Source organism: Mastigoproctus giganteus, chromosome 5 (genome assembly GCF_048544385.1).
Source record: "Mastigoproctus giganteus isolate SK-2022 chromosome 5, ASM4854438v1, whole genome shotgun sequence".
In the NCBI taxonomy this organism is placed as follows: Eukaryota; Metazoa; Arthropoda; class Arachnida; order Uropygi; family Thelyphonidae; genus Mastigoproctus; species Mastigoproctus giganteus.
The window spans coordinates 61,771,410-61,784,514 of record NC_143579.1 but is presented as its reverse complement, the minus strand read 5'-3'; the positions used below and the strand labels follow the sequence as shown (position 1 = coordinate 61,784,514).

Genomic DNA, 13,105 nt, shown 5'->3' with positions numbered 1-13,105 from the left:
TTTTTTTTTTTTCTGAGAACAAATTGCACAGGATGTATTCACCTCCACAGAGTGATTTATGAATTGTCTTGTGCAGCTGCCCCCCCCCCCCCCCAAATCCCGAAAATCTGCTGTTGAAGGCCGTAACACTTTGACTGAAATGTAGGATTATTTTTCAGAATTACATACTCTTTAAACATTTAGAGTAATAAACAACTCAACTCTGCTTTTTCAGTATACACTAAGTAATTATTCTAAAAATTCCTTATATTATATGGGCTACAGAGCTTGGCAACCAGGCACCTTAGAGAGCACCTGATTGAAGCTTATAAGACTCTGAGAGGGTTTGTAAAATTAATGAAGGTGGGATTTTCACTGTTATAAAGAATTCCAGAACTGGGGTCCATAAATTCAAATTACAGGGAAAGAGGTTTAGATTAGATTGTAGGAACTTTCTTTTAGCCAGCGAAAATCTGTGGAGGCAACTTGTTCCAGTTGATTTACTATACTCCTAGCATTGATGTACATGCCAGTATACTTACTCTTAGTTACCCTACACAGCCCATGTATTTACTTGTTCCATGATGACTCCCAGCAGTTCTTAAAATGCAACTTGGTTCAGTTGATTACTGGAACAAGTTGTCTTCACAGATAGTTGAGGCTGGCAGTTTGAATAAATTCATTATTCAAATTTATAAATTTGAATAAATTCATGAATAATTTGTTTGTATTTTCTTACTACTCTTTCTTTTTTATGTACTCATTTATCATTATTTTATTTTTTTATTATTTATTTATTATTATTATTATTATTATTGTTGTTATGTCTGATTGGGGGTTCCATCCTGTGATGGGTATTGCTACCAAGTACACAAGGTGGCTGTTATGTCTGGTGTTAGTGTTGGTAGTGTTGATTGGGATAGTTGTTACTTGTTGCATACCACATTTCTTTGATCTCCTGTCTAAGGTTCATGTACTTACTGATTTTTTTCTCATGCATTTTCTGGAGGTTGCCAGTGTTGGGCACTGCTATGTCAATCAGATAGGTAGCTTTTTCCTTCTTGAAAACAAGGGTTATGTCTGGTGTTGTGCAGGCTTATCTTGTTCATATTATTATTATTACTATTTATCTTTTGTGCTGGTGCAGCAAAAGACTGACTTCCTTGCATTGTATGGCTGATACTAATACTAAATACCAATACTAACTCCTCCAGCCTTGTGTTCATCCCAGAGTATAAACGGATTTATTTTATTATTTTGATGCTAGAGTTCCCCAAGTTTTTTTTTATTTCAACTACCATTTTTCTCTTGTATATTAATTACCTTCTCCCATTGACTACAAATCGTCTCCATTGTTTTGTTGATGCTATTACACTATATTCCACTTTCTATTTCCTTAAATGCTGATTTCAAGGTCATTTTCCAGTTGGTAGAGAAAATCTTAACCTCATTCCTAAAAGTTGGTCTTTTTTCTCATATAAAGGAATGTTATTTCATATACTCATCTTCATTAACAGTATCCAGATTTCTAGCCACATCCTGATGGGCGATAACTCTGACTTCTAACCTTTCTTGGCATGAACATATCACAAATGTTGCTTCCTCTTCATCAAAAAAACTAGCCTTTCTCTTTGTTTTGCCCTGAGCATTGCCTTTCTTCTAATCAGCCATTAATTCTGTATTAATCTCAAATCCACCCTACCGTGGAATTTTGTTCTCTCATTTGAGGCAGCTCCCAATACCTCTCATAAACTTTTAGACTCTGTCCAAAAGAGTGTATCAGTTTAATTATTGATTCCTCACTTAAAGTATACTACACTTCCTGTCACACTGACATAGTTTCTGTTTCATACATTTTCTACAGGTATTTCCATGTGTACTGTTCTTCTAAATTAGCATCTGTAATTCCACTGCTTACTTTGAAGCCAACACAAATGTGGGCCTTGTCTAGTCATCCATTCATTTCAACTCTAAACTTACTAAACTGACTTTTCCTATTCCTCATATGTCCTTTCTGCTTCAGTTCTTTGGCAAAACCTTGGTCTTGTGTGCATTATATCCTTAGTTGCTGATGCAACAATAAAATCCAAACCAACCAATCAACCAATCTTTGGCAAAACCTTCCTTCCTTATGTATTTCCTGAAAATTGTGATACTAAAAAAATTCAAGTCCACTGTCATCAAGTTTCTTTCAGTTTCTCAGCTGCCAGTCCATTGCTTCATTGCTTTTCACGTTTGGGGTATCATAAAAAAAGTGCTAATATCATGTATGTGAGCTAACTGTTTTGCTTTTTTAAACTGATACCATGGATTTAAAAAATTTTTTTTTTCCAGAGCACGAAGTGAAGAGGTTGAAATTTTTATGAATGCTCTAAACATTGATCTAGAGAAAGAAGGATTTATTGTAGAAGGAGTTTCATTATCAGACACAGGAACTGCAAGCTCTGATGAACAGGGTAAGGTTACATTGTTTTTAAATAGTCTAAAGAACAATTTTAATCCCTTTAATTGAGTTCAAATTTCATACTGATGCTTTGTATGAAAATGTTGCACTTGGTAGCAGAAGATTCATGATTGTGTTAGTTACTTATAACACCAAAAAATAAATTGTTTTTTCAGGGTTGATCTTCAGGGTGTTTCAAAAATGATGGTCAATAATTTAAAGGTGAAAAGTACAAACTAAAATAAGCAAAAAAAGTCCCAGTGAACATCGGGCCATAAATGAACCGTTTTGGAGATGATGCACATTTTCTGTTAAGATCCACCACTGACTATGAGAGCACTCTGGGAGTGTAGTCTGTATTGCTGAGACCTTGTACACACTGGATGTGGTAGGGTTACAGTAATTGGCAATGTAAAATTCGCCACACACACTGCTATGACCATTAGACGCTCTTGCAGAGTAACCCTCCTTGTTGAAATTCCTGGATTTAGTTCTGTTCTTTCTAACACCCTTTCCTCAACATCAGGTGTTATGCTTCTGAGCCTACCTGCTCATACTCCATGTATGAGCCAACCGGGCTAGCCGGGTGGGTAAAGTGCCTGCCTGCCTGGCAACCCAAAGGTCGCTGGTTCGAATCCCGCCTCGGGCTTGGATCAAAGTACTGCAAAAACCTTGGAAGGTGCATTATGGCCACAGAAGCCAATGCACCAACAACTACCAAAAAAAAAAAAAAAAAAAACTCCATGTATGAAGCACCCATGTTCTCTAAGGTGTTGCTGTACCGTGATGAATGTGCGCCTGTTGGGCTGCTTACGGTGGGGAAATGTTCCTTGGTACAAACGTGCAGCCTCGAGTGCACTGCCATTAGCTTTACCATACATAAAGTGCATGTCTGGATACTTTTCGTTGCTGTAACCTCTTTCCATGTTGACTATCCTTTGATAAGTACTAGTATGCCTGCTACAACTCAGAGCATTGAAAATGGGGAAAGGGAGAAAATGAGCATAACCTAACCTAAACAAAAAAAGTCAGTGGTGGATTCCAACTAGAAATATTTCAAACGATTCACTTAAGGACCCATGTTTACTAGGCTGTTTTTTGCATATTGTAGTCTGTACAGTTCACCTTTAAATTATTGATCACCGCCTTTGAAACACCCTGTATATCTGCTGTACTCATCACACAAATACTAAGATTGATAATAATACTCATGTAAGTTAACAAATTGCCAATTTACATGAGTAGGTTTAGTGAATAAATAATGCATGCTGAAAAATCTGAATATTCTGCTGTATAAAACTAAGTATAATTTCACCTGATTGTATTCCTTGAATGAAGTATTACGATGCTTGAGCAAAGCTTTAGTTTTGTATTAAGCATTGTTCAGAGAACCTATTTGAACCTCCACTATATATACAGGCAGTTCTTGCTTTACAAGTTTTCGCTTTACGAGTTCCTGGGTTTACGAGTTTTTTCCGCCAAGTATCAACAAAATCGAAAAGGTGAACATTAATTACAAAAAAGAATGTTAAACATTCATAAATACTGCATTCTAAACCACGTACGTAACTATAAAATATACAGTGTACCCCGCTTTACGATATTAATCCGTTCCAGAGACACCATCGTATCGTAATGTGAACCCAATAACACATTGTTTTTTGGTAATTCATTCAAGATCTCAGAAGTTGAAATTTTCGCTGTATAACTAAGCTATTTATCTCTCTAAAATATCATTATTAAGGTCACAAGCGTGACCTTAAGGCCATATAAAAGGTCATGAGCATGGTTTGTAAATTGTATTAGTTGCCAGTTCAAATCATTAAAATGCACTACACTTTCATCATTATCATATGCTCTGTTATATGAATCAGTTTACGCCTTTGTGATATTTTTCTAAAACACATTTCTGGAGGTCACGACCATAAAACAATAAAAACAATTTACACTTTCCGGTTTATTGGGCTTTTCTGTAACTGCAAGCAATTATAAACGGGTAGTAAACTCGATCTTCCTGCATTTGCGAAAATGTGTTTTCCCCTTTACTGAAATATTTAATAATAGAAAAAACATAAATAAATTTTCAGAATCTTCTCTTCATTCCTTTTATTTTAAGCTTAGTAAACTTGTTACTTCATGTGAATTGTGTTAGTTGCAATTTGTGTGTGCTGAAAATGCTTATGCATGCAATCATGAAATTTATAATTAAAAGAGAAGAATATCTTGGAAACAAACACCTCTTGAAGCATTTCTGAATCTGATGACTCCTTGTGCAATCAACAAACCAACAAGTGCCAATCCAATAATGAGTGATCTACAAGTGTGCATTTAGTCGATGATGATGAAGAATAAACATTCTTTAACATTTGTAAGTTGTAAATAATTTCTCTATTATAATTTGCTTGATTTTATGGGCTACGTTTTCATTTCTTTGGATAAATCAATCATTGTTTAAACATAAACTAATTATCTAACTAATTTTATTGTCGAGAACGTCGCCCATATTTTTAACCTTATATCTATAGGAAATAAACTTATGAGTTTTCACTTTACGAGCGCGCGCTAGGAACGAATTAACTCGTAAAGTCGAGAACTACCTGTATTGCTAATTTGTCCCTAAATACTGATTTTCCTTAAGAAATTTACATTTACAGATTTTTTTCTTTTTGAAATTGGTAAACTAATGTTTCCCAAGATCTGCTTTATTTTAATTTAAGAAAAAAAAATTATAAGTAAGAGATATTGTGCAAAATATGTTTGTGGGCAATAAAATAATTTTAATTCTATATAAAACTATTTCTATATACAATAAGGAGTTACAGTAATTCAATTCACTTCCATTTCAATAATATAATGTTGGTGATTTAGAAGAAAGCAAAATAAAAAATAAATAAATAAAATGAAGAACTCTACTTACCTTTGAACTCAGTTGAAATGCTAAGAAAGTAAAGTCCAATTATGTATTTTGAAGTTACACTATAATATTTATGCAAATTAAGCATATTGAATGATGTGAACTGATTTCCTGTGCAGTTGAATTTGATCATAGACTTATTTTGAATATACTGGTGTCTTTGATCTGCAGAAGAACAGATAGTATTTTTTTTTTTTTTTTTTTTTTTTTTTTGTAGTTGATTTTGTAAACTCTTCTGGGAACACCACGACAAACTGATGCAAGGAAGTCAGGCTTCTTGCATTAAAAAAAATAAACAAAACAGTTGCCTGATTTTTTTTTCCATGTATCTATACAACCCTTCTTTAAATTTACATAAACTGTAGTTCAAAAATAGTTGGCAAGTAATTGCAGTTAATTATTGTTGGAATAATTAGTAAAAGAATATATCCAGTCTACACCTGTCTTTTAATTTGTGTTGCCCGCAAAAAAAAAAAAAATAATAAAAATAAAAATATATTTTTTACTCAAACCTTAAATATATGTCATTCAGACTGATGCAGAGTCCTTGTTTCAAGCCTGCACAAAATTGAAGTTATTCTCTATAGAAATACTTCAGGCAGTAAATAACTTTGTTGCTATTCACTGTACCTTTTCAGGCAAATCCACATCTTTTCAAAAATGGGATCTCCAAACATGTACACAGTACTACGAAACAGTCACCTTATCCAGAAACAAAGCTTTATATTGTGAAACAACTGCTTTGTCCCTACCAGCAAAATTCTTATACATTATAGATAAAACACCATCTGTTGCCCTGTTTATCTATGATGTTGAGAAGAATTTTGTGCCAGATTCTACTATTACTCCTAAATCTTTTACCATATGAATTACTATAAGTGTATTCTACTGTGAATATTAAAACCATTGCATTTGCTAGTTAGTTTAAACCTGTCAGCCACAAAAACACAAGAGAGGATTTGAAAATCATCATACATCTTAATTTTGAAAAGTAAAATTAATATTAGTTATTTTATTAATTTTGTTGAAGTTCCAGTTTCATCAACCACATAGTAATTGACATTAAGCAACTTCAGTACCACTGTTTTGTCCAGGGATTGTCACTAGAGGCTTAAGATGAGGCCAGTAAGTCCCAATGCAGGCTACTTTAGCAGTCTCTCATCATTTAAATAAATGGCAGATTAACCTTTTTTTGATGATATTTTTTTAAAACTAGTACTCAAGTACAGTTCTTGGTTACTGCAGAGTTTGTTGTTCTACTGCATTCATTGTATTTACTAAGCAGTGTAAATCCTTTCAGCTATAAAAATACAATAGATAATGAAAGGGTACTATGTTTCATAAAAGATTGTAATGAAAGGCAGTGTAATAAGGGATTGATTGTGCAGGTGTTGAGGTTTATTTATGTGAAAAAATATAGCCTTGTTATCTAACTCTGTTTTAATATGATAAAATCTATTAAAATATAATTCATATGGTTAATTAGCATTTTCCTTTTACTTTAACAAGTTGAACAAATTGATTAATTTTGAAGTCTTTCTTTCTTTCTTTCTTTTTTCTTCACTTCAAAATAATGAGATTAACGTGGTAATTCAAATTATTTATTCTGGTAGTATTTTCATTTTCTTAAGTTATAGGTATAAACAAATTTCCAACCTAACTGTATGTTATATGATTTTAAACCTTATTTCCCCTCCCAGTGCCTCCTGTCCTTGCTGGAAGCACACATTCTAAAAGAATTGGCTTTTTATTTGATTCGACCCTTACAGCATTTCTTATGATGGGTAATCTATCACCTGTAAGTATACCATTTGCTGGTCTTTATTTGTTATTAAATTATTAGCATTTTTATTTTGAATATGGAGTATGGTAAAATATGCACAGGCACATTCCTTTAAAGGCATTAGACAATTTCTTCTTCAACTGTAAATAAGAAACTCTGCTAGATATTCCATGGTTATTTGTTAATGTGATAAATTATACAGTTAGGTCACGGAACCTGTCATTCTACCAGAGCGGTTGATTATTATAGTGCAAGCAATATTTCTATCATAATAAACACATATGTGAATATAGAATTTTTATTAGCAAAAATTTATTTATGCAGTTTATTTTAAACTACTGCCACTGCCATTTACATACTTTTTCACTGTTATGGTACATTGGGTGTTCACAGTAGCATAATACTGTACATTCATCTATTGCCACTCCACAGCATTGAAACAGCCTACTTGCAAACTTCAAAGTAGTGAATAAGTAATTCTGCACATTTGATTTTGTTAATACAGGTAACCCTCATATAACATGGTAGTTAGGTTCCTATAAAATCTCATGTAGTGTGAAACCATCTTATACGGGATTAAGAACCAGTACAAAAAGGGAATTACGTTCCAAAAGCTAACAAAAATACACCATTTTTTATAATTATCGGAAAGTTAATTTTTATTAAAAATAATAATAACTGAACAAACTTCTTACAAATTGTGATACATATATGCCAAATAATGCATTTTCATTTAATTTTCTTCCTCCTCATTGCTGCTAAGCACAATCAAATGAGAACATTTTCTCTGTTGCAGAATATCCTCACCTTCTGAACTTTCTTGTGCAGTATCTAGACTTTGTGTATCTTCTTTTTTTTTTTTTTTTTTTTTTGGTAGTTGTTGGCGCATAGGCTTCTGTGGCCATAATGCACCTCCCAAGGTTTTTGCAGTACTTTGATCCAAGCCCGAGGCAGAAATCGAACCCGCGACCTTTGGGTTGCCAGGCGGACACTTTACCCACCCGGCTAGCCTGGTCGGCTGTGTATCTTCTGCTCTCTCTAAAAAAAATCAATAATCTGGGCTTGTTTGCTTTTGCTTGATAGATCTTTATAAATTTCATGGTATGGAGCTAAGCATGTTTGAAGCCCCATTTTGAACTTTGTGCTCCTTTTAGTCAAAGGATCTGCATTCGAAAATAAGATTCTAATTGCTCGGCTAAGTTTATTCCTTCCTTTTTTTAGTGTAAAATTTGGAGCTTCAAAATTTTCATCTGTGCTACCATCCTCTGAATTGATTTGGTTTACCTCCGATGCCATTTCCACAAAATTCGCTTTGCTAGTCTCTTTTACTACCAGTAATTCTTGAATGTCTTCAGTAGTCATATCAAAACCTTCCCCTCCTACCAACTTAGCAAATTCTACTGTCTCACTGATTCCGTTTTCTGCCAGTTTGACTATACAGTATTTCCTGAATGAACTGACTCTGGCCATACATTTTTCCAACACGTAGTTAATGTTGTCAGTTGGTTTTACTTCTTTGTGCAATAAAGCTATGATTCCGACACAGTCCATAACTGCAAAATGTTTCCATGCCTTCAACACTTCAGTAGATTTGGAATCAATTTTTTCCAAAATCCTTTGTAACGATTTTCTGATGTAATCAGTTTTAAAGGTAGATATAATGCCTTGATCTAATGGCTGAATTAAAGAAGTTGTATTAGGTAGTAGAAATATTGTTGCAACGTTTGGATAACTTAAATCTTTTGGATGACCAGGAGCATTATCCAATAGTAATAAAACTTTGAAATCTAGATTTCTTTTTCCACAAGTTCAATAGCACAGAACCTAACACGGGGACTTCCCAGTAATTCTTTTTTTTTTTTTATATAACGACTAGTGAGTCAAAAGTGGGAATTTACAAAAAAGAATGGAAATGTTGAAAATGACATCCAACTTAATAGCAGAGTTTTCCTTGCACAAAAGCTCAAAAATATTGTGTTATGCTAGGTTTGCCACAATTCTCTAACTGTGTTACAGCGAAACTGTGTTATTTAAGTACTGCATTGTGCAAGGATTTCCGCAATTTATCAATCGTGTTAGAGCGAAACCGTGTTGTAGGAGTACTGTGTTATATGGGGGTTGCCTGTATATATCATTTCTCTCTCTGTAGAAAATTGTGGGAGGAAATAGAGGATATATATTTTAAAAAGATATATATTAAAAGGATATATATTTAAGAAGCTATCTTTTGAATAGTATTATTAACATAATGCATAGATGGCAAGCCTTTTTAACAAGATCTTATTTTTTATGGATATTGCTTAGTATGTTGTTATTTTTTTCTTTTTCTTGTATCATTTATAACCATGCAAATTTCACTTTTCTCTTTATAGATTTTCTCTTTATTGATGAGACTGTTGAAAAGTTTTAAATTTCCTTTCGTTGATTGCAAATCATTCTATTTCAGAGCTCTAACTAATACATATGTATTCCTGGAAAGATTTTATTGTTACAGTATCTCACCAGTCTTAGGATACCGTAGCAATAAAACATTGTCATAGTTATTGCTAAGAATATTTAGTCTAATATTACCATATATAACTTGTCTAATATATGTGTGTTGTAGGAATTGAAGCTCTCTGTATTTTTTTAATTTATAAATTAAACAGACAAATTTTCTTCATTAGTATGTTTTTTTCAATCTAGGCAACAGCTAGTACAGTGGTATTCTTACGCATTATAGCACCAGTGCAAAATAATTTTTCAGTTACTGTAACATTATAAAGTTAATTTATTGCCACTTAGAGCTAATAATGGTAGCCAGTTTCTGTAGAATAATAGTAGGAAATATATGTCATATTGCTGTGGCTAGCTACATTGGGGTATTTCTCCAGTACATGCCCAATTCTGAATGGGATAAAACAGTTTCTGCCATATTTTGACTACTTTTATTTTTTTAATTATACAATTCAATAAATTTTCTTTGGAAAGGGCTACGTTATTCATTCTTAGTAAAAATATCCACCTTTGATATAGATGTTCTGGATATCAATTTCGCTTTGAAAACTCAGCCCACTTTTTGGATGACACACTTAATATAGAATTCCACAAAAAACTCATTCAAGACCACTTTTTTCTCAGCTCTTCAAAGCATGGGAATGAACAAAGTGTTGGCTTATACATTAATCTCTCATTATTGAATAAACCTACAAGGTTTGAGAGGAAATAAAAAGGAATAAAAGTGAAATTTGCATGGTTATAAATGATACTAGAAATAGGTTCATAAATTCAAATTGTGGGAAGAGTTTAGGAAGCTATCATTTATAACCATGCAAAAAACCATGTTGCATCCACGGGTAGTTGAGGCTGAAGCTTAGGGAAATTCAGAGGCCAGCTGGATTGGCACCTATACTAGGAGTTTAACACATGAGTTTATGCTAATGCAACAAGAGTGAGGCTTCCTTGCATCATATTGCTGATACTACTAATTTGGACAAAACATTTTTACAATAAAATGGAGCAAGACTGTAGGCAATAAATATATTCTTCATTTCCCGATGCAACATTTTAATGAAAGAGTTATCTGTAATGGATAACCTGTAAGATGGATTGTATGGTTTTGGCCACCATACAATCCCTGTGATTATTTCCTATGGGGATTCCTGAAGTATAGTGTCTACAGGAATAATCCATATATCACCGGAGAACTGAAAGGTGAAATCACAGGTGCTGTGATTTGAAGAAACACTGGCTCTGCATTTATAGTAGAATTCATTTGACATCTGAAAATGGTATAAATTTTTAGTAGTTTACACCAACCTTGCATTGAAATAATAAAACAAAATTAATAGTTTAATAACTGGTATTACTAATTTACAATAAATTACTATTTACAATAAGTATATAAAAAGCAAAAAGAAAAAGAATACCATAAAATACAATAAAATATACTATTAATTTTGTTTTTTGTTTTATTATTTCAACGCAAGGTTGGTGTAAACTACTAAAAAATTATATTATGAATATGCCCAACCCCAGAGGCCTATTTCAAGAATCTGAAAATGGTCTTGGTTGCACAATGATCACTTAATGAATGTTTTTTTTCTTTGAAATTAATAAATTTCCATGTCTGTATTTAATGATGCCAAACTCACTAATGTCGGTGCAATACATGAAATATTATAAGCATTCAAAATTGTTGCATCTTTTCTTGATGACTCTGTATGAGTGTAAGGTTTTAAAAAACTGTATGTGTTGGATTCTGCTGAGAATTGTTAAGCACAGAAAGTGACAGAGTTGGTAGGCGGGTTTCGAACATTTCATGCAGTTGGAGAAGAATTTTATGGCAGGTTATGTCCCATGAGTTTGTGAAAAATTCGTGTGCAATACCTTTGTTTTTCTTTGTAAAAATTTTTAGTGTACAATCAAAACACAATTGAATTTATTAGTGTTTATCCAAAACGCACACCTACCTGTTTTGATATGATATATTAGTTGAAATACAAACAGTTATTTAAGTGATAGAAGTAATGCTTTGAAAAATTATTGAAATACAAGCATAAGAGTTTGCTGAATAGCATTAGTAGAGGCATACAATGCAAGAAAGCAAGCTTATGCAGCAGCAGCCAAAAAAAAAAAAAAAAACCCTCTCATTCGTTCCAAATGCCTCCGGTTCAACCTTAAATTTATTTAAGCTATCAACTTCACAACAAAAGATGGAAGTCTGTTCCACCAATCAACCACCCACCGGCTAAAGACAAACTTCCGCACATCTATTCTACAAGTGTCTTTCCTCAATTTGAATCTATGCTCCCTCAGGTTCTTAATCTGAGCAAGAGGAAGGAAGAATCCATTCAGCTTGCTTAACCCATTCAAGGCCTTATACACCTCAGTCAGATACCTTACAGGTGCCTACTCTCCAGGCACTGCAATTTGCAGACCAATTCCCCTCACCAATCTTGTTGCCCTACTATGTACTCATTCTAGCAACTCTACATCCTTCCTAAAATGAAGCCTCCATACCTGTACACAGTTATCTAGGTGTGGCCTGATCATTGCCTTGTACAACAGGATAATTACCTCCCTGTCTCGCATAGGAACCCATAACCGGAAATGTCACCGTAAGTTGGTACACGGCGCTGTTCATCAGTTCGCGAGAGGGAAAATTTCTGGTTTACTCATTCAAGCAGTAGTCGCCGCATGAAGAGCATGCATCGATATACGAACTGTAAGCTGGCAGACATGCACCTAGTGTATGGATTAGCAGAGTTCAATGGACGAGCCGCTCAACAAATTTATGGAGAACGCTTCCCAGACAGACATGTATCGGACCACCTTTTGTTTGCACGTGTGCATCAAAATTTGTGCGATTATGGGTCATTCAGAGGTAACAGGAGTAGTGCGAGCAGACCACGTTCGACGCAAACTCCCACCATGGAAGAAAGTGTGTTGGATGCCATCCAGAATAATCCTACTACCAGCACACATGCTGTTGCCTCTGTCTTAGGAGTGTCTCGTTGCAGTGTACAGCGTGTCTGGCACGACGATTCCTTGCACCCCTTTCATCTCCAAAGGATTCAGTTACTGCTCCCCAGTTGAAGTAGCATACTGTCTTTACTGTCGTGAATAACCCTGCCAACCTTTGTATCATCTGCAAACTTGGACATTAATCCTGATATACCTTCATCAGTATCATTGATGAATATGCAAAACAACATTGGGCCCAGCACCGAACCTTGAGGAACTCCACTAATAACATTTGTCCATGAAGAGTAGTGTCCATTGATTACCACACTCTGTTGTTTCCCACTCCCCTTTATCCATTGTTGCAACTTACCCTTAATGCCATACTTCTCCAATTTGTATAGCACTCTTTTATGTGCAACAGTATCAAAAGCATTCCTGAAATCCAAGTATATGATATCAAAATTATTTTTGACATTCAGTTCCTTTGTGACCACATCATAGTATCCAATCAAATTCGTCAGACAAGACCTCCCTTTAACAA

General features: G+C 34.1%; 1 protein-coding gene across 1 annotated transcript in view; it reads left to right on the top strand.

The window, feature by feature from the left end:
- LOC150085447 (protein FAM91A1) overlaps positions 1–13,105 on the top strand; it is a 211,016-nt gene that overhangs the window by 98,449 nt on the left and 99,462 nt on the right. The window contains exons 12-13 of the mRNA XM_090374568.1: positions 2,314–2,435; positions 7,037–7,134. Coding sequence (XP_090230694.1) covers positions 2,314–2,435; positions 7,037–7,134 — 220 coding nt within the window. The remainder of the gene's footprint in view (positions 1–2,313; positions 2,436–7,036; positions 7,135–13,105) is intronic.